This window comes from Dryobates pubescens, chromosome 7 (genome assembly GCF_014839835.1).
Source record: "Dryobates pubescens isolate bDryPub1 chromosome 7, bDryPub1.pri, whole genome shotgun sequence".
Lineage (NCBI taxonomy): Eukaryota > Metazoa > Chordata > Aves > Piciformes > Picidae > Dryobates > Dryobates pubescens.
The window spans coordinates 823,620-846,944 of NC_071618.1; the positions used below are offsets into that span (position 1 = coordinate 823,620).

At 39.7% G+C, this 23,325-nt stretch overlaps 1 protein-coding gene across 1 annotated transcript in view; it reads right to left on the reverse strand.

Annotated features, from left to right (window-relative positions):
- Positions 1-21,629, reverse strand: part of MGAT4A (alpha-1,3-mannosyl-glycoprotein 4-beta-N-acetylglucosaminyltransferase A) — a 79,878-nt gene extending 58,249 nt beyond the window's left edge. Inside the window, exons 1-2 of the mRNA XM_009903042.2 lie at positions 21,612-21,629; positions 20,518-20,839 (exon numbers count right to left, since the gene is read on the reverse strand). Coding sequence (XP_009901344.1) covers positions 20,518-20,611 — 94 coding nt within the window. The 5' untranslated portion in view covers positions 20,612-20,839; positions 21,612-21,629. The remainder of the gene's footprint in view (positions 1-20,517; positions 20,840-21,611) is intronic.
- Positions 21,630-23,325: the final 1,696 nt, after the last annotated feature.

A 23,325-nucleotide genomic window follows, 5' to 3' on the forward strand; every position in this document is an offset into this window, starting at 1 on the left:
AACCTTAAAACACAGAAAGTACAGTTGAACAGGACTCCTAGTTAAGATGCTGCTAAATCCACTATTTAGAAGTGTGAAGAACTACTTAGATGCACCAATGAAGTCCAGGTGCAATTTGAGGTTGTTTAGAGCATGTAAGTACACCAGAGTCTTGACCAAAACTGTACAAATATTGATATGAGAGTTTATTTACATATCTTAGTCAGTAGCAAAAAAACAGAGGAGCACATATTTAGATGCTCTGCATACACACCCACCTTTGTTAATGTTGCACCTGGGAAAGGAGGTACAGACACCGCAGAATCAAAAAAGTTTTCTGACCCTCTAGAGATGCCACAAAACATCTTAAAAAAAGGGGGAAATTTGTCTTTTTGGCAACTTTTGCAAAATTTCTGATTCCATGCAGGCTGCAACAGCCATACTGTGATAGCCTGTGACTTCAGTAAAAAACCTGCCACTCTCTAAAGGGGTGGGGGGTAGGGGGAGGTGATCTGTGGCTGCTGTGTAACATGCTCCCTCTCACTACACTTTTTACTTGGTGGGGTGGAGGGTGAGTGTTGTGTGGAAGTAGAAGAAAACAGTTGCATGAAGACCTTTACAAACCCCAAGAACATTTCAGAGACTCTCAGTATTGCTGTTCTCCCTCAAGGAAAGCCTTTTACTGTATGCTAAAAGAAGCACCATTAACAACACAAAAAAAAAAGCAGCATGAAAGCTTTTCAAGCTGTTCTCATACAAGCAGGTTCACAAATACTTTAAATCACAGGCCAACTGGAAATGCAACATACTGAACCAAAGTAACTGTATTAAAAAATAAAAAGGCAAGCTATGACTCACTCAAGATTCTATGACAGTATCTACCTTGTCTCCAAAGGTAGATGCATCAGACAAGATCAGAAAAAGCTTTACGACCTTCCCATATCAACAGCAGGCAGTTGAGCCTTCCTTCAAATCACCAATCAGCTAAATATCCATATTGATGAATCTGACACACAGAAAAAGGTAACCAGTCACAGATTTGGCGCTCATTAAAAGGCATCAAGTACAGAGGGCTTAGCTTTACCACACTATAGGCCTGATTTAGATTTGCAGCTCTAACTCAATTGTTGACACCTCTCACTCTTTGTGCATTAAATACGAACAGGAAGAACTGACTGCTGTCTGACATACAGACAAAAGGCTTTGACTGGCAATAAAGCATTGCACACAAATATTCCATTAATAACACAAGTAAGGGAGAACAGAAAGCCTCATGTGGCAGGATCATTCCTCTGTCCCAGGGTTATTCAAATGAACAGTGTCTCACTGGCAGCAATATTAAATGTACTAATCTAACAGTTAAGTTTATGGTCCACCCTTGTGACAACCATTTTCTTCTTTCTGCTCCAGGGCTCCTTCTCACTAGACTCTCACCCCAAACCAACAGAACCTGCAACTTCAGGCTTCACAGCAAACATCTGATTCTTCCACTTATTTACATATTTTTACTATATTAAGTGCTAAACCCGGTACTTTTGTGATAATTTACTCCACAACTCATTTAATCCCGTTTTTTAAACCCCCACAATAGTTAACATCACTCCACCCATCAGAGACAGTAACAAGTTTGATGTACCAATTTGTTACAATTGCATCAAGGATGCTGATCAATTTATTTAAATCCCAAGTACACTTACAAATCAAATGCTGATTCTGTCTTGAAAATGCCCCAAATCTCCTATATAGTGTTCTTAAAATGTTGCAATATATTACCATGGATGACTACTCCCCATGAGCTAATTAGTTTCCTTGCTCTTAACTGAAATTAAAACATTTTGTAAGCAAGTTACATTGAAATAAAAAATCTGAAGCTGAAAAGTAATCAACCATCCCAAAACAGAATAAAACAATATACTCTAAATGCTAACAAGAGACATGCTATAAATAAAAGCTCTTAAGAAAACTGCTCAAGGTCAAATTTATCAGTCCTTTTTCAACACTTGATCCTATGAGCCTTTATAGCTACTGAATTTGTAGCTACATCTATTCATAAAGCTCTTTTATCATTTTGGAGGGATTAAAGAATATGAGACTGTTTTATAGTATTCTGTAGTATTAAAGACGGTAAAGTAAGACAGATGATTTAGGCAAGAAAAATACATCCAACTAATCATGATAAAACATTTTCTGCTTCATGAAACAAATTTTTTAAAAAGGTCCTGTATGAAGGTTTAGAAAAGCAAGTAGGCAAGTCTTTTTTTCAATCCTTAATCTCATTACTCAAGATGACAGCTCATTTCAGCAATAGAGTATTTCAATCTGCTAAAACAATCCAGTAGAACTACCATTTACTGCCCTGGTTTGCCACATAGAAATGTATTTATTAGGACTGAAAGTTTGTGGAAGGTTTTTGTAAGTGTTTATTCAAGCAGCTTTCACTGGGAAGAACAGCTTATTTTACAGTAAAGGTTCTCGTGGGGTTTTTGCTAACTTTTTAAGTTATTTTAAAATTTAAATAATAGCAATTCTAATAATGTTTCATTGCAACTTGTTCACATTTTGCAATTTAAGGATCTGTATTACAAATATTGTAGGCTTTGTTCTCTCCCATTCTAATGCACTAGCAGAAGTTTGGAGGGGCCTGATCCAATCTCAGCTCAGATACTTTGGTTTAAACATTCCTTTGCAGCAGAAGCTGATGTTTTCACTACAATTTTTACAACAACCTAAATAGTAACTTTTGCAGTATCAACTGGTAAAAGCTTATTATGAAATATAAACTTCGGAATCAATTCACTTGTAAACATTTTTCAAAAGTGAAAAACCTTTTCATAGGTTAAATACCTCTCTGCTTTCTCAAAGCATAAAAGTGTGAGTACTAAGCAGATTGGATTACAAGAACCCACTTCCTTCCCTCCTCCCCCCTGCCTTTTTTTATGTCCTTTCTATACAATCTACCAATCAAAATGGAAGTATGAAGTAGTACATCAGGTAGGTTCAGGTTGTGGGGTTTTTTTATAAAAAGCTATAGAACATTTCCCTAAAGGAAAACCAATCCCAAGGAATCAGAAAGCCAAAGCAGCCAAATAATGACAACTGATAAAGGATTTACTTAAGGGGTCTTTTAATAGCTGGACAAAGCAGGCAGGAAAAGTTTTCAGTGTCTCCAGATGCAATTGCTCACTTTTGCTTCCATATACACATTGTTCCTTACAGAAAGGTAATCTAGAAAGTTTGCTGTACAGTTATAAAACCCACTATGACACCACTCTCAAATCTCCACTGATGAGGACTGACAGAGGGTCTGAATGTTCTTTGGACACAAGAAATAAAAATAATGTATCAGAAAATCTAGACACCCACAACTAAGGAGGTCAAGTTAACAGAAGCATTAGCTTCAGACAATAAGGACAATGAAACACATGATGTGTATGAGAAAGTTACTGGCAGCACTTAAGATGAAGGTCTTCTTTTAAAACAAAGAACAGAAGGGTAGAGTGATGAAAATAAAGAAATCTCATATTTGCAATTGGTTTGTCCTGATCTGACTGTTAACTAGCACTCATACTTCTTTATCCAGTAAACAAGACTGCCCAGGATGAATAGAATCCTCAGGGCTTTTTAGGTTCCAGCTATTTGGGTTTTATTTTATTCCCAGTGCTAAGAAGCACTGTCAACTCTGCTGCCATTACTTCTTTAAATGGAAAGTGATAAAAAAAAGTCACTGAAACCATTTGTTAAATCAGTTCCACAATAAGTAATCAGCATTTAACACATCTCTAGCCCTGAATAGAAACAGTAAGGAATAAATAAAAGCTTCATAGATTCTATTCCCAAAAAGCAAAGCTGTACAAGGAAAATTAATACAATAGACATATATAGCAGAAAGAGTTCAGTTTAAGAAATTAATAAAGGAGCAGCTCAGCTGAGTACAAAACCCATTGAATTCATGCAATTTGAACTCTTCACAGTGTCAGAAAAAATTACCTTCAAATAACCTTCACTAAAACCCTCCACTTCAGTATTTCTTACTTGTCTTGTAGAAGACTCAAAGTGTACAACAGTGCAAAATAAATATGGAAATGGTCAAAAATTGCAGCATTACCTCAAAAACAGGAACACAATCTTCAGTGACAGCTTTTACAATGATATTTATGTGATGAGCAATTCTTCAAACTAACTGCCATGCTACAACTCTGACTAAAACTTTTATGCAGAAGATCTACTGCTCAAGCTCCAGTTCAGGCAAGCATTAAACCACAGCACTGAACACACTTTAAAAGATACAGAATAGGTCAATAGTCAGCCTGCATTCTTAGCAACACTCAAGGACTACAGCATTTGCTGAACAAAAGTATTGCCATTGCATTTTTTTTGCTATAGGGTTTTTTGATTATTTGTTGTTGGTTGGGGTTTGTTGATGTGGGTTTTGTTTGTTTGTGTAATAAAATGTTTATTTTAATATATTTTATATTTACTATTTCCTGGCAGCAGTATCTTCAAACACTGCCGTAACTTATTTACTAAGTATATTTACAGGTTCTATTATTTGGTTGTGGGTATTACATTCCAAATATAAAGACAGTTAAATGATTTAAGTACAGATCTAAGAATTTCCAATACAGTGATTCAAATTGGAACTACAGGTTCTGTGATCTGCGGCTTCCCACAAATGGTATTCTGTGGCAGATTAACCAGCTTGCTCCTCTGCCCAGTATCTTCCCAGATGCTGTGGCTATAATTCGAGCGTCCCTTGGCTCAGAGAGGGCAAGGGAGCCTCTCTCTCGTGTGCTCCATCACCTGTCTGTAGCCTTTCCATAGCTCTTCTGGGATTCAGTTTTCTTGGATCTTTCCCCCTTCTGCCTTGGTTCAGGTGCAAGGCCTGGGTGTAGTTGTTGCCTGTTAGGACAAATTCTTCAGTTGCTACTCTGGCAGCATTTGGCTCTTATTGCTATCTGGGCAAGAACAAGGCAAGTTGCCTACCTCCTCATCAGGTTTAAATACTGTCCCAAAACAATTAACACCCTTTGGTAACAGAGAAACCTGATAACTGAACCTATAGGATGTGGCATATCTGCACATGGCCAGGGGCGTATACAGTTTGCAGCTGAGTCACAAAGTTAATTACACGTGCTACATGTTTATCTATACCTCAGGAAGTTGTTTGCACAATCACAGGTGCTTAACCCACTGTCTGGGTGAGGGTTTTGGGGTTTGACCCTCAGGACAGTTTGTTTTCCTTTTTTTTTTTTTTAGGGGGGGACCTTTTTTTTGTTTAGGTTTTGGTTGGGTGGGTTTGTGTGTTTTTTAATGAAAAGTAATTACCTGAATATCACTTTTTCATAAGCTACTAAACTTGTAATTCAAATTACTAAAACAGTGTTCTCTGTCATAACAGAAACCACAAAAGTAGAATCTTTGAATCTGCTTATTACTCATGTGGTAATTTAAAACTGGAACAAGGATTTGAGAGAAAACAAGTTTCCATAAAAGCCCTCTTTTGTTGAAAATGTTTATTATCCAAACCAGAGTGCAAAACCAGTAAGCCAAGTTTTGTAATCGATTCGGTAATCATTACATCTTCCTCTAATCCTGTCACTTGTATCTTGCAAATAGCCAGTTATCAACTAAACCCACTTTCCATACTTTAAAATATTTTACCTATCTGATCCCTCCACATCAACATCCTGCTTTAACAGTTACAGCTATATTTTAAAACTAAAGAGAATGTTTCTGTCAAAGGTTACACATCCCACTCCTTCCATTCATGATGTAATACATTTAAGAAAATTCAAAAAGCTCACTGATCTGGAATCAACTTTTTTTCCCCCTTTCCCAGCTCTTTACACCTGTAAACTGTGTCACTAACATAACACAATGTTAATTTACAGCCATAACTGAAGCCAGTAAATGCTTCCCATACCATCATAGTGATGAAAGACCTCCCAATTCAAAGGACAGAAAAAAACAAAACCAAACCCAACTATTTGTTAAAAACTGAGAATGGTCCTTTTCATTTTGGAAGCACCCAAAAGTCTTAAATAACTGTAATTTAGAAAATACTGATGACAAACTTGAGTTCTAGTAAGGAGGAGCATTATATAATACTCAGACAGGACTGCATTTATAAAACCCACATATTCAGGGTTAAAGAGATTTAGACTAGCTATTAGAAAGAGGTTCTTTATGGTGAAGGTAGAGAGAGGATGGAACAGGTTACCCAGGGAGGTCATTGATGCCCCCTCTCTGGAGGGGTTCAAGACCAGACTGGACGAGGCCTTGCATAAGGCAACCATAGTTGCCTGGTCCCATGAGCCCCACCATTGCAATGGGGCTGGAACTAGTTGATCTTTAAGCTCCCTTCCAACCCAAACCATTCTGTGATTCTGCATTACAGAATTTGTATCTAAGATTCCATTTCTACTTTTGAAAGATTCAAATCAATACATCCATGGCAAAGAAGTTTCTGTTTAGTGTCCCAACACTTTTATGACATTATTGCAGCATACAAATTAATCTGCTATAAAGGTTTTGTTTTGGAGAATGAAGGGTAGTCAACTGCATCAGCCACCAACAGTTTCACTTAAATACCACAAACAGCAACACTCCTTTTAGCTAACAGTCAGCCTCCTACTTTCAATTTCCATTTGAAAACTTCATCTGTAGTCTCAATAAACACCACAGCAAAGCAGCCATGAATGCCCTTTTCTTCTAGGGCACATTTAAGATGACAGAAAACATGTACAAACAGTACAACTAGATACAGATAAAAGCAAGTGGCTTAAGCACAGATTCTTGCCAGACCCAGAAGACCATTCATCAGTAATTCAAAAGATGACAAAAATACACATGCAAATACAATCACAAGCAGTTTGTCGACACCTTGAAGTGGGATTAAGCCAGCGTTTCCATGAACTATCAAAACGTAATCAAAATCAATTTTATGTGGAAGTGTCTGCTTAAATTTTAAATAAAACAACTCTATCACCTGGCACTCTGGTAATTTTGTGTGCCTAGTGAGAGCCAGGATTGCAGGGTGGGAAGAGAACACCCAAACCTGATTTGCATACACACAAGTTTCGGAGATCTCCTTTCCTACAGCTGTTTCTACCCCTTCTCATTTACAGAGCCTTTTGTCCCGCTGACCCCAGCTCCTCCTCAAGATTCCTGTCGACATCCTTCTGTTCCTCTGTCACTATAACCCCAGTCAGCAGAACCAGCATTTGGGCCTTGGCAGACAACCCCTCATGCTGTCCCCCTTGTATGTGTCTTTCTAATACACATACACCTTTCTCATGTTAACAGCATCTGCCTCTAACCACTAGCAAAATACAGCAGTGCTTCAGCAGACAAAACTCTGCACCCATTGGATGATCCACAAGAACGTGAGCAGCGGCTGCACAGCTCGAAAAGCCAACACTGCAGCTGAGCTCCAGCCCTTCTCTCCATGGGGCCAAGCAGAGGCTCTGTCCTGGTCCTCACAGCCAGTTTTCTCCAAACTTACAGGAATGCAGTGCTACTAACAACACCAAATTTGAACTAAACACAGAAAACAGAGTAAAATGTGTTATGAAGGAGTGACTGAAGGGAAGAAGAGGATACTGTGGCATATCTTAAGCTGAAAGTAGCTGCAGTGGTATTTCTTTTGAAAACAGTTAACCACAGCCATCCTATGTTCACCACCTGAGTCATTAGTTTGTATTATGACAGCACCAGAGAACAGCTTAAAGCCATTGGTACTGAATATGCAACATATAGTTAATGTCCTAGCATCCCTTTTTTTTCTGAACGAGGAGAAATTCTCAACTTCACTCAATTTAAATCCTTGATCACTGCAATCAACACACAGCTAAAATACCACAAAACCTAATGCAACTACTCTCTGGACCCCAGAACACTTCCATTCACTTACACAGAATCACAGAATGATAGGCCTTGGAATGGACCCCTCAAGATCAAGGCCAACCCTACACTGCTACAGCGGGTTCACCTAGAGCAGGTTGCACAGGAAGGTATCCAGGTAGGTTTTGAATGAGTCCAGAGAGAGCTACTCCACCACCTCTCTGGGCAGCCTGTTCCAGTGCTCTACCACCATCAAAGTAGAGCAGAACAGAACAGAACACGCCAGATTGGAAGAGACCTTCAAGATCATCGCGTCCAATCCATCAACCAATCCAACACCACCTAAACAACTAACCCACGGCACCAAGCACCCCATCAAGTCTCCTCCTGAAAACCTCCAATGATGGCGACTCCACCACCTCCCCAGGCAGCCCATTCCAATGGGCAGTCACTCTCTCTGTATAGAACTTCCTCACATCCAACCTAAACCTCCCCTGGTGCAGCCTGAGACTGTGTCCTCTTGTTCTGGTGCTGGCTGCCTGGGAGAAGAGACCAACATCCGTCTATATACAACCTCCCTTCAGGTAGTTGTAGAGAGTGATAAGGTCACCCCTGAGTCTCCTCTTCTCCAGGCTAAGCAACCCCAGCTCCCTCAGCCTCTCCTCACAGGGCTGTGTTCCAACCCCTCACCAACTTTGTTGCTCTTCTCTGGACTCGTTCCAGCAAGTCAACCTCCTTCCTAAACTGAGGGGCCCAGAACTGGACACAGGACTCGAGGTGTGGCCTAACCAGTGAAGTGTACAGGGGCAGAATGACCTCCCTGCTCCTGCTGGCCACACTGTTCCTGATGCAGGCCAGGATGCCATTGGCCCTCTTGGCTGCCTGGGCACACTGCAGGCTCATGTTCAGTGTACCATCGACCAGCACCCCCAGGTCCCTCTCAGCCTGGCTGCTCTCCAGCCACTCTGACCCCAGCCTGTATCTCTGCATGGGGTTGCTGTGGCCAATGTGCAGAACCTGGCACTTGGATGTGTTCAATCTCATGCCGTTGGACTCTGCCCATCTGCCCAGCCTGTCGAGGTCCCTCTGCAGAGCCTCTCTACCCTCCAGCAGATCAACTCCTGCCCCAGCTTGGTGTCATCAGCAAATTTACTGATGATGGACTCAATGCCCTCGTCCAGATCATCAATAAAGATGTTAAAGAGCATGGGGCCCAGTACTGATCCCTGGGGCACACCACTAGTGCCTGGCTGCCAGCTGGATGTGGCACCATTCACCACCACTCTCTGGGCTCGGCCCTCCAGCCAGTTCCTAACCCATCACAGTGTGCTCCCATCCAAGCCATGGGCTGACAGCTTGGCCAGGAGTTTGCTATGGGGGACAGTGTCAAAGGCCTTGCTGAGGTCCAGGTAGACTACATCCACAGGCCTCCCCACATCCACCAGGTGGCTCACCTGATCATAGAAGGAGATCAGGTTGGTCAGGCAGGACCTGCTCTTCCTAAGTCCATGCTGGCTAGGCCTGATCCCTTGGCCATCCTGTAAGTGCTGTGTGATTGCACTCAGGATGACCTGTTCCATAATCTTGCCTGGCACTGAGGTCAGGCTGACAGGCCTGTAATTCCCTGGCTCATCCTTCTGACACTTCTTGTGGATGGGCACAATGCTGGCCAGTTTCCAGTCATCTGGGACCTCTCCAGTGAGCCAGGACTGCTGGAAAATGATGGGTAGTGGCTTGGCCAGCTCATCTGCCAGCTCCCTGAGCACCCTAGGATGGATCCCATCTGGTCCCATGGACTTGTGGGGGTCCAAGCTGCTGAGGAGAGTTCAAATCACCTCCTCATGGAATACAGGGAAACTATGCAGCTCCCTGGCTCCTTCTGCCAGCTCTGCAGGCCAGCTGTCTGGAAGACGTTCTGTCCTGCTAGTAAAAATTGAGGCAAAGAAGGTGTTAAGTACCTCTGCCTTTTCCTCATCCTGTGATACAACATTTCCCTCCATGTCAACCAAGGAGTGGAGGTTGTCCTTGCCCGTTCTCTTGCTATTAATATATTTATAGAAGGACTTTTTGTAAAGTAAAGAAGTTCCTCCTCATATTTAGATGGAACTTCCTATGTTCAAGTTTGTGCTTATAACCTCTTGGCCTGTTACTGAGCATCACTGAAAAAAGTCTCTCCCCATCCTCCTAACACCCACCCTTTAGGTATTTACAGTTTATTCCACTTATAAACCAAGTTAAATACAGTTAATTTTAAAGCAACATATTACAAATACAGGGCAAAGCATTAGACTCTTTTCCAGCATCCCTGTTTAACATGAATTTGAACATTAATTGTATACAACTGCTTTCTCAATAAAGCAGTGTGGAGGAGGAGAAGGGAAAATAAGCCCTTACCTAAGAAGGTCATTTCTACCTATGAATGTATGTCCCCTGTTTACAACGGAAAAGTTACTACTGTCATGTCTACAGATGGGAGTTCATAAAGCTGTTCCCTATTTCTGTCTAGAACCTTTCCGATCAACAGATGTGTTTATGGAAAGCAAAAATGTGCAATCACAGTATCGCCAAGGTTGGAAGAGACCTCGAGGATCATCAAGTCCAACTTGATACCACAAACCCCCATGACTAAACCATGGCACCAAGTGCCACGTCCAATCTCCTCTTGAAGACCTCGAGGGATGGTGACTCCACCACCTCCCTGGGCAGCCCATTCCAATGACCAATGACTCTCTCAATCAAGAACTTTCTCCTCACCTCAAGCCTAAACTTCCCCTGGCACAGCTTGAGACTGTGTCCCTTTGTTCTGGTGCTGGTTGCCTGGGAGAAGAGACCAACCCCTTCCTGGCTACAACCACCTTTCAGGTAGTTGTAGATGCAATGCGGTCACCCCTGAGCCTCCTCTTCTCCAGGCTAAACAATCCCAGCTCCCTCAGCCTCTCCTCATAGGGCTTATGCTCAAGGCCTCTCCCCAGTCTTGTTGCCCTTCTCTGGACACGTTCCAGAGTCTCAATGTCCTTCTTAAACTGAGGGGCCCAGAACTGGACACAGTACTCAAGGTGATATTTCCTGACATTTCCTCATAAACTACATTTGCACCTCTACACCGCCCTTAAAATGTGACTCACAGCACATGCCAACTGGCTGGGCAGTAACTTTATCCCTCTCAGACATCCCAAAAGCACTTGGGACTACAGTGCAATTGTTCAGCAACTACTTATCACAAACATGCACTTACATAACTCTTCCCAAAGGTGTCACTTGCTGTGCACACTAAAGCAATGTCTGTGTACGCAATTGGGATTTCTGGCCATACAGTAACCTGGTCAGTAACAGGATGCCTGTGCAGCAGCATCTACCCATCTGAGGCTAAAAGACGCTGCTTCAGAAGGATATCTGCCTAGGCAAGATTCCCATGAAGAAATTTTGTCCAGGAAAATGCAGGTGCATGTATTGCAAACCTTCTTCAAGAATCATCACACTATACACTCACATATTTTTGAATGTTCAGGGTGTAGATTTTGAACTAAGATGCTGTATATTCTTGGATGGATTCATTCAGCTACATGTGGCAAGGAAACGAAGCACACAGGAAAGTAGAACCATGGCACAGAAGGAAAAGCAACCATTCAGCTGACAACATGAAAGCTTTTGAATAATTTGAAATTATTTTTTTCTACTACAGAATTGTCAATAACTCTGAAAGTTGCTGTACGGGTAAATCAAGACACTGTTACTTCAAATCATTCCTTTCCCTCCTCTCAGAAACCAACAAAGCCTACACACAAGTCAGGAACTGTAGCACAAAAAGCTATCTTCCTATATTAAAATGAGATTTGTAATAGTAGATAGACATTAGAAAATTTATCAGAACATAACTGGTCTCAAGAATGCTAACACCTCACAACTAACAATGCTATTCTAAGTGCTGAAGCTTTTACAAATTCTTATTAGCTTGGACACAAAATTCAAGCCACTGCAGAAGTCTGATTATTGTTTCCGCATGTGCGAGTGGGCTGAGCTTGCTGATACTCCTTGTTTCTTTGTGCCTTGACAACTGTGTTGAACAAGCTGTTTCTGAGAATATGTTCTTTATAACTTGTCCTCCTTGCAAACAAGATCAAAGTTCCACCATGTTCCCACATTGCTACAACTTAACAACCTTCTTAAGTTAAATGTAATCCCATCACATTTGTTTAATTCAAAAATCTCTCTCCAACACCAACTCTACAATTTATCTCTAGGGACTGCACAACTACGTCTCGGGGCTGTTCATCTGCACAACTACTTCATTAGTAATTTGTAATGGAGAAAAGATTTAGTTCAGCCCATTTCTGAACTGTCTGAGGAAACTTACATGTTCATGGCATTGATACATAACACTACGATGTATCTGCAGGCTACAATAACCACAGCCATACTTGATAGCACAAAGAAACTTTTAAATTCTTTTTGAGCTTAAGATAGTAAAACTATATGCTGCCATGAGCAAAAACAGGGTTTCTGTTGTTTACTCTTAGATAGATGGGTGGCATGTCTGTGGGAAGCATCCACTGGGATAGCAAGCTGTGTGAAATCCAAGGAGACAACCAGAAAAGTAGCTGGAAGCGCAGCTCTATAATACTGTACAGTAATTGCTTCTTAGGCCAGACTGCCTAAATGGAATAAAACCTTGCACTGTTAGCAAGGAAACCACATTCTATTTACTTTCTGCCATGTTCAGGAAAACAAAACACACTGCATTATAAACAAGACTAAATTATAGACTTGTCTGTGTCTCATCCTTAGAAGAAACAACTTACAGAATTCTAATTCTAAAGAATTTATCAATAATGGAAAAAGATTTTTTGTTATGCAAGCAGCAAATAAAGTCATGATTACACAGCAGGAATAAAGTTACTGAGTAAGATATTCCTCTAAACTGTGGCAATGAGGAGAAAATAAATAAATAAAAACACACTTGAAAATAAGAATCAGTCAACTTGAGATTTTTTTTTCTAACACAATACTTTCATCATGCTTGCTGCAGAGCAGTTGGACTAGATGACCTTTAAAAGTCCCTTCAAACGAAATGCATTCCATGATTCTGTGGTTCCTAAGCTATAGAAATGACTATGGACATTAACAACGAACTGTTAAGTGGATCTGCAATAATACAAGCAAATACTATTTTAAGGGGTCTAAGATTATGCTAATAAAGCACAATGCACATAACTCATTCAAACATCAACATTATTTAAAAAGGAAATGCACTGGCATGTTGCTTTTGGCAGAAGAGGAGTTAAATTTGGCAAAGATCAAGAATACCTACAACTTAGAAGGGATTTCTAGGAGTCATCTAGTCCAAACCCTCCATTCAAAACTAATTTCAGCAAAGTCAGATCATTCCTGCCAGCTGTAGGTCTTCCCTGTTCCTGAGGACTTATTTTGGGAGTGTCACATTGACTTGAAAAAACAGCGTAACTCAATCTATTTGTGCTAGCCCAAATCTCTATTGATACAAACATTGTACTGGTATTTTGTCCTCACTGGTTTAACTTGTTCTTGAACACACCTACATGGAAATTCTTCAGTCCAAATAGTCTATTCCAGCATGTTACTATATTTGCCATTACAAAAACATTTTCCAGTACCTAACCTTGCTCTCCCTTACTATTTCAGTCCCTTATAGTCTGTCTGTGGCCACAGTGAATATGTCTCTCTTTATTTAAGAACTTTCAAAATACTGGAAAGTCACCGTCTCTTCTCACACCTTTCCTTTAATTTAAGAAATGCCAGGACACTGACCTTCCCTTACAGTGTGTATTTTCTATATCTTTGATCACCTGTTGCTCCTTTGAATTCCATCTAATGAATCTATTTTCTTTTCAGTGCACCATGCAGAAGTGGACACAGTGCCAAACAGAGCAGAGAGACTTTCTGTGTGTTACTGAAGTAGTAACTTAATGCTTCTTTACTTAACACCCTTTTCTGTCACTTTCTATTTTCTTCTTCAACAACTTGATGATACCATTTGCAGTAAACCTTCATTCTTGATTAACTAAAGCCAAACTTCTTTGGTTTTCCTTTGTCTGGGGCCCTTTCACCTACTTTCAACTCTCCATTCACCCACTTCCTGACTAGGTTGCCAATCTGCATGAGTTACTTTAAACTTCTATCTCGCTGCCTACCTTTGCTGCTCCTCCCAACATGGTGATGCTTGAAATTGTGTAAGAAATCTCTCCCTCTCATCACCCAGGTTCACTAAGTATAATATCAACCACCATAAAACCCAGGACAGATCACTGCAAAACTTCTGATTTTCACTGTTAAATTCAACCCTGTATCTATTATAACTACCCTATGAAGACAGTTACTAGCTAGAAGATAAATATACATTGACTTGCAGTCTATTGCAAAGGTTTGTTAGTAGAAACACCTCTTACATTAGGGTATGAGCAGCTATGTCAGCTGCAGCTTTCTTTCCTGGGTTGGCTGTATCATTCACAGGATGGCCTCTGCATGGGAGCAGCAAGCAGCATTTTGGAAGAGTCATTCAAGCATAGCAGACTCAGGCTATAGAAGCATTAAGAGAACTCAAGTAAAAGTATTGCCCTTCCTCAACTCTGATGACTGGGACACAGTTAAGAGCAGTGCCTCAAGATGTTGGGTCATTAAACACTCTGGTAGCAACTAAGTTTTAGAATCCTATAAATGGTCAAGCTAACCTAGGTTACAAAAAAAAGCAAGATGACAAGGCAGTGTTGAAAAAGGTCCTTTGGTTGCAATCCTTTACACTGCAGCTCATCAAAATCATTGGTGTCAGAGACTCTATGATTCTAAGTTCTGCTGCAACAGGCACAAGATATTGCCCACCTAACAAGATGTACAAAGAAAATGCAGACCTAAATGCTACTTGCCTGAACAGCTGGGATATAGACCTTTCCTGCTTGACTCACCTAGGACAGAATGTTCACTACATGCACAGGATTCTCAGTAAATATTTTAAACCTGCATTTGGCCTTTAATGGAATTCAACTAATTTTTAACATTAGTAAGATATATGCCAACAAACTTTACGTCAATTTTTCATTTTGGGAAGCCAAGCTTGAAGATAAAGACCAAAGTAATTTTCATGCACTGGTGTTAAAAAGAAAAGGGAAACTCTTATTTCCTTCAATTGAAGCTCCTAGAAGTTCTGTTACAGAATTTCCAAAGGAAATCAACACTTCCCTTCTATTTAAAAGGCCTCTCTTCTCTGAGCAAACTGGCATGATATGTTATAGGCACTTTGTTTCAGCATCCCATCCTGTTCCTTCCTTTCCCCTGCCTTTACTCAAACCGGTCTGTAATCCATTTAATTTTGTTGGTTGGTCTTGATTTGCATCAGTGGGAAATCAGCACATAACTCTGAAATTCATAACATGGAGCCAGAAGAATGTAAGCAGCCTTTATTCAAATAGCAGCTTATCTTAGGAGCAAAGCATAAACTAAGGTGGGTTATGTTTGCCAAGTACTAACATGTGTCTCTCAGATTTCTGATCTATTTTTAAGAGAATATTTGCATAACCACTGCCTTGAACTGCTTCCTCCATGGCTCTGCAGGGCTATTCTCCCTCTAGGAATTAGTATTCCAGGTTCTTACTCCAAAAATTCTGACCTTTAGCTGAGGCTTTTTGGTTTAGTCTCAATTAGGTTTTCTTATGCTTGCTCTCAAGTTTAGGTATTTTTTCAGCACTTACAATTATTGCAGCTGAGAAAGTGTGGTAATTCTAATTTTATTGAAACAGCCAGAGGAGAAAGAATACAACTGTTCTATTATACTGCCCAGGCCATTTTCTCTCCAAATGAGAGAAAGCATCCTGCATTTAAAAAAACCCAAGCAGCTCCAACCATCATTACTTAGGTATGAGTGAATATTCAACAAACTAGGAAGATAGTTAACTATCTCAGAAGTCCTCTTGGAGATGTTCCCACATGAATTTAAATCAATGGACCAAAAATAAGCCATCTTTGTGCAGTGAAGAGATTCCACAGTTACAAGACCACCCTTAGATGAACTGACAAACAGAAAACTTTTCAGCTAATTCTTGTTAAAGAAAAATGTTTTCTATTTTTACATAGGATGACATAAACTACTAGTTGCAGACTGCTCTGAAAACCACATAGTTTAGACAGTCCTAAAGGGAAGTTGCATCAGATTTTCACAATACAGATCCTCACCACTTCAAGTAACCAAATGCCTTAAAGAAGTGACAAAAGACACTGCCAATTACTGTGTTTCACCAAGGGAAAAAAAATCACACATACTTTACACAAAAAGCTGCCTTTGTTGTTGTTGTTGTTTAACTGAATGCAGCAGGATCAGAGTATGAACATGAGAACCAAGTGATGAGGTTAATGAATGATTTGCTGAGGAATTTCATCCTACCACACCTACCCTAATTCAGTAATTTACCTTCCTTCCCAATTTCTATGCTGATGACAGGCATCAGAAAGTTTGTTCACCCAGAAGAGGAGGATTTTAAGCATTATCAGAGAATTTTAGAATGGTTTAGGTTGCAAAAGACCTTACAGATCACCTAGTTCCAACCCCTTGCCATGGGCAGGTTCCACAAGGCCCTGCCCAACTTGGCTTTGAACACTTCCAAGATCAGAGCATCCACAACTTCTCTGGGCATCCTGTTCCAGTGCCTCACCACCTTCATGGCAAAGAATTTCTTCCTAATGTCTAATCTAAATCTAACTTCTTTCAGTTTGAAGTCATTACCCTTTGTTCTGTCACTACATGCCTTTGCAAAATGTCCCTCTCCAGCTATCTTAGAAGCCCCCTCCAAGTACTGGAAGGCTGCTATAAGGTCTATTTTTCAGGCCAAGGAACCCCAACTCTCTCAGTCTGTCTTCACAGGAGAGGTGTTCCTGCCCTTTGATCACCCCCATGCCCTCCACTAACAGTTGCATGTCCTTCTTGTGCTGGGGACTCCAGAGCTGGATGAAGTACTCAAGGTGGGGTCTCACAACGGCAGACTACAGGGACAGAATCACCCCTCTCAGCCTGCTGGTCATGCTTCATTTGATACAGCCCAGGATACGGTTGGCTTACTGGGCAGCAAACATACTCTGCCAGCTCATGTTGAGGTTCTCATCAACTAGCACTCCCAAGTCATTCTCCTCAGGACTGTTCTCTATCCATTTTGGATGGCACACAAAGAGCTTCCTGGAACATTATGTACTCAGACCACTAGTCACATTAAAGATCAAAGCACCAAGACTACACTCTTTAAATAGTGCTTCAACACCTTTGGTGTAATTTTTGTGACTAGTGTAGTAGGGCCATAATACTGTTTTATACTGGTTGGATCTTCATCAGAGACCTGCCTTTGGAATAAAAAACCCACTGCATTTCTGTAGCTCACAAATGAGATCTTTGACCCTGAGTAGGTCAGTAGTGCCAGAAAGCAAGATTCAAGCAAAATAGATCACGTTAAACAAAGTTAGCACTTATGTAAAAGGTCAGTCTTAGGAAGAACTCAAGGACATCTTGCACTGAACTGACCAACTGTGAATGCAGTGACTGCAGACCCTTTATAAGTGCTCCTTCTCTGCACCAATGTCATCTAAGTTTTGCTAATATTTGGTTCCTAACATATACTTCATTTGTGCTAACCAAAGCACATTTTTAGCTCCTACAAAGCAGTCTTGCAACTCTTGTTCATGAATCCCACCAAAGAGGTCTTTCCCAGGTGTGATACTGTATTCAGGGCCTGTACTGCTTCCTTACAACTCTAGTGCTTATAGACAATGTACAGGGTCCAGAAAACGCTAAAGATTTTGCCTTAATTTTGAAGACTCTCTTCAATGACCAGAGGTCTTTCAGTCAACCTTCAAGTACAGTTAACTTCAAAAGCAAAGCCACATAATTAGCCATTTGTTACAAATAGCCCCGTGAAAGAAAGGCTATTTACATTATCAGACAAGTGGTTAAGCTAAAACCAGGCTGTTTTCAGCAATGGCACTTCAGACAGTATTTTCTTCAACTACTGACAACTTTTCAGCCCGTTGTTAAAGTCTGTAAAGCACTACTATGCAGATAAGAAGTTTTGCCCTTCAAACTAGTACCAAAGTCTGTATCGCCTTGAAGTCTCTGCACAGGCTGCGACTAGGTATATTTACTAAAGGAAGACAGCTCTACAAAAGCATCACATCATCACAGTCCTATTGCAATTCTACAAATGATTTTGCATTTTAAGTAACAACAAAGATCTTAGTTGCTCACTTAAAATTAATCACTTGAAGACTGGATTAGGGTTGTTAGGAACAAGGCACTGTGTTGCTATATTTAAGAAAAAAAATGCTTTAGTTATCACTGAGAAGCCAGCAACCTCAGAGTTTGCTTTTTCTTTCAAACAATGCAACAGTATTTCCCAAACTAGATGTACTTTGCTGTCCAAAGTCTGACAAATACCTACAGCAATCTAGAGCATGTCATGTAAATGGAATTATGAAATATGACAACCAGAGACCATGACATCCCATAGCATTTCAGTGAATCAGAACAAGCACTATATTCACTTCTAGAGGACTTAGTAATGAAAATGTTAATAACAAATTAGGATACCATTCCACAAGGCTTACTAAATAAAGTCATATCAATCTTGAAAATATGTTTCTTAATACATATAATCAGTTTCTCAGCCTTTTCAACTGATGAAGAAATGCCTCTGATTGAAAATATGGTAATAGATGAACTGAAGTCTAACCTGTGTAAATTAATAAAATGCAAAACATAAGTTTAAAAAAACCCCCAACATTAAAAAAGCAACATTCTATATATAAATTTCTCCTGAAGCAATGCCTTAAGATTAAATTATCTAAACTATTGTTTTGTAACTGTGATTTGTGATTAACATATTACTAATGTTGTTACACTGATTTTTATTTAAATTGCCACCTTAATGCTCAACAGTAAGATCTGGAATAAGATACATGCAGAACCTTTACACCAACATTAAGAAAGTACTGATGCTAAGCATTCAGATGGAAAAAAAAAAATGAAAAAATAGAGCAGTCTGACAAACAAAAGCTTAAATTATCACTAAGTGTTATTTATACCAGCTCTCTCCAAAAAGCAGATTTTTGTTAGCTTCTTTTAATGGAGATTTTTCTCTGTGTTACACTTTGACAAAAAAAAAAAACAAAACCAAAGTTTGTAAATCATAGAACAAATAACGAAAAATAACGTGCATGAGAAAGCAAAATTTTTGTGAGGTTCTTTAGTAAGTAATGAATCAATGACGTAAAATCTAAATAGAGAATACAGTATTAGCCAAAAATGAAGAAAATATTATTTACAGTGCTATTCAAATATCCTTTTCTTGTCAGTCTTTGGCACATCTACGCTTTTGTTGTCCAATTAAAATTTCTTACCACAATTTCGAGGACCTGACTTTTTTCCTGCTGCTTATGTTCAGAAGGCTAGCCTACCACCCAAATGCTACAGCAGAGAATACTCCACAAAGCATCTGCTTCTCCAACAAGTGACCAATGGGGGAAAAAAAATCACCATAAATTCAGTATGTCACAGAACTCATCTGCTCCTTTTATATTGAAATAAGGGTCACAAATTGGCTGCACTACAACACAGTACTGCTGGAAAATCTCAGCTTCCTCTTACTGCACTTGAGGCACAACTAAAGACAGTATCATCAACAGAACATTCAGAACAAACCATGTATCAATCTCACTTAGGACAAAATGTACATGCTTAAATTACTTGATCTTTGAAGGATATAGTCTACTAATTCTCAAGAGATCAGACACTTACAATGAAAAAAACGAACAAAAACCCCAAACCCATAGCAAGGCCCCCAACCTTTTTTCTAGAACCCACTGCTGAACAAGTTTATTTGCTTTACCGAAGGACAAAATCAAAACATCTTACTTTCAGTAAGCAGTCCTGGCCCTCAGAAAAACTGAGTTTTCCAAGGTTCACATAGAGTGCAACAAGATCCACGAAGACAAATAAGAAGGTAAAAGTCTACTATATACAATTGTCATTTGATTATTTCATGAGATTGCTTGTTATTATAATAGATGCAGTTCCCATTACCTTGTCAATTTGTTCACATTACTTATATCATACTCTGACAAGAAATATTTTACATTTCATTCAAAGACAGCAGGAAAAGTCTTTCAACAACATTGATTGGCAGTTTGCCACTGCCATCACTGAATCATCAGGCAAGACAGAAAGCAACACCAAAAATAACATTCTCCAGCTGGGTCCATTGGCCATATGTTGCACAAAGGAAAAAAAACATTAAAAAAAAATCCGCAAACCACAACAAGGGGAAAAAAAAATACACAAAAACCCCCACCACAATGGTGAGAGACCATAATTTTTTCCAACAACTATGAAGGAAGTAAAAAAAGAAAACAAAACACAAGTACTCAGCCTGACCCGACCCCTTCCTCCCAACAGCAGCATTTGTTTTACCCTAGCTACAATTTTTTCTTTTTAAAGTCAGGATCACTCCAAGCTATTTTTCCTGAATCTACTATCAGGTATTTATCCCTCATTAAGGTAATATCTAGCTGATCTAGTTCACAAGCAATTTACAGATTCCTAACATACAGCAGCAGTGCACATTGCCTGTACAATTTCTTCCTCTGCTATACAAACACTTGAAGGTTAATTTGGCCTTGAAGCCTTCAACTTACCTTTCCCATTTTGCCATGCAGTATACCAGGACAAACTGAGGAATGTAGTGATGAAAACTAACACGGTGGCCACAGTTCCATTTCGGAGCCTCATCTCATTTCAGCATCACACTTGTTTATGTTTTATTAGCGATGACGACCTATCTGTTGTGCTTGCTGTGATGAAGTCAGATGAAGTCCATCAGCAGCAGATGGCAAATAGCGACACAAAATATAGACCTCACATATCAGAGGCAAAATAAATCAATCCATTTAATTTCAAAGTGTTGTAAAAGCTTCCTTACAGCTCTCGTAAATTAAACTTCTCTTTATTCTTCTAATCCTGTTTGAAGAAAACAGAATTTTAGCAGATTATGCCAAAAAATATTTACAAGAGTCCCCCATGTACCAAAATACAGTAAAGAAATACTATGATACACTCATTACTGTGGCTCACAGGTACCTCCCTCACCCTGCCTCTGTCTCAGCTCAGAGAATAAAACTTGTTAGATTAATCTGTCCTTTTTCTGTTAAGGCTGCTTTTATCTGGAGGAACTATATTTCATATGAACTTGGTTGTTAAAGGACAAACACACACATCAACAACACTATGATTTTATCATAAACTCAAGGCAAGATCACATGTCACTATGGAAGTTGATGAAGTGACACAAGAGCTGTTTTCAGGCAGCCAGATGGCCAAGGCCCCATTCCAGAGTACTCACTTTGACAGAACCCCTCTGAAATCAGTGAGGCCTAACATAACCACAACAGCAGAAGTGTCCCAGCAAAGAGATCCAAGCTTTAAATGCTTTTTACAAACCTTTATCACTCATCCTTCTCTTCTCAGTGCAAGACTGTTTGATCCATTCACAACCTTTGTTTCCTACCAGCTTATAGGTAGCTCAAGCACGGGGTACAGTCACACATGCAGAGACTGTTCAATCTATACCAACTGGCAACAACCCAAAAGCCCCAAAAATACTGTGATATGACCACTTCACTCCTCTATCTCTGCCACACAGGCACAAGGGCAAAGCACAGGAATTACCTACAATTCACTTTTATCCCTGAAAAAAGTTCTATATCCTGGGATTAGGAAATATTCACCTCACCAAATGCAGCCAGCATCTGATGACACTGTCCTAACTGAACAAGACAAAGAACATGGGGAAATATATTAACCAACTTTAAAAGATGAGAGGGGAGGTAGGTTTGTTGTTGAAGTGCTAAAGGATCCTTTACAGTAGCTCAAACATTAACTCTCTTTTAAGGCACTGTCATTTTTCTCCACTATAAACTGCATCTGATACAAATATGCTACCCAGCAATAAATAACTTGCTCTGATTTTTTTCTTGGAAGAAATCTATCACTCTTTGCCCTGAGTGCATTTAGAACAACAGGGGGGGAAAGAACTAAAATTATTACGGTACCAAGAGATTTCAGTCAAATCTGAACTACTCTTCCTAAGCTTGTATCACATAGACATTACCTTTACCAAAGAACTTGCAAAACAAGACATAACCAACAGGCAGAGTTAACAAATGAATGGAAGTGAACAACAGAGTTGCAGAACTACACACTCTGGTATCCAAATTTTTGTCACAACATCCACCTTCAGACTACCATTACCTCACATATAATGCTAATGATGCGCTTTGTTTTGCAGAACTTTATGCACAGATAGGTTTGTGCCTTTAAACGTTAACTCAAAAATTACATAGTACCTATGAGGAAGGAAACAAAGGCAAGTACATGGGAAGCAAAATGGATGATAAAACTCAGTAAGAAACAAAATGATTTTAGGACTAAAAAGAACTGCAAAAGGCCTTATGATATGAGAAACCCAAATGCAACACAATGAAAGATAAAGGCAACTGAAAGACCTGTAGAAAGCTAACACGGAACAGCATGCCAGGAAATACCATCAGCACCAGCACTTTGAATTGGAGATGGACAAAATAAAAGGCAGAAGAGTTTACAATAGCAATTAGGTGAGATAATAAAAGTCTGGGTGAAATTTAATTGTGAAGCAAGATAAAGATCTCAAAATACCAGGTTTTTTTAAGCCTGTCTACAAGAATTTGGAAGTTCATCTGATTGCCACACTATCAGAATAAGTGACTAAGATGCCAATAAACTCAATGACACCAACAGCCCAACATGGCTAAAGTGGCTCTGAAGCAAGGATGTCTAAATCATAATCTAACTCCAGTTATTTCAGCAGCAGTCATATCTCTTTGGAGCACCTCAAGTGTGCATTTAGGAGACCAGGCTCTAAACTAGACAGCTTATCCCAGTGGGGGTAACAGACAGCTGGTCCGACATGCAAATAAGAGAGGGCAACCAGAATAAAAATATCTGATAATGCAAGAAAAGAGAATCACCTGCCTTGCTAGAAAATGTGGGCACCATTTTTACATGTGCTGCAAAAAAAATCAAGATGATGTAATAACAGCTTCTCACTGGTTATTTGAATCCACAAAAAATACAGCCTGATTTTTTTTTTAATAAATAAATTTTGAAACTAGTAGCAACATGATTCCATTAGCAGTGTGTATACACACCACTATGTCAAATTAATAATTATCATGGTTTTGTGTTGGCTGGTTCTGCTTTTACCCTTCTCTTCTGGTGTTTGTAATCACTCCTCTTAGCACAGGCACTGGCAGCTCAGCAGTACTTCAAGTATTTCACTACATTAAGCTGCATACATCGAGGCCATACATGAACCAGAAGGATTCAATCTTTTAAAAATGCATGTAGTTAAACCAGCAGAAACTCATGTGTAAGATGGTACATAAATTATTTAACCTCCAGGTGGCCAG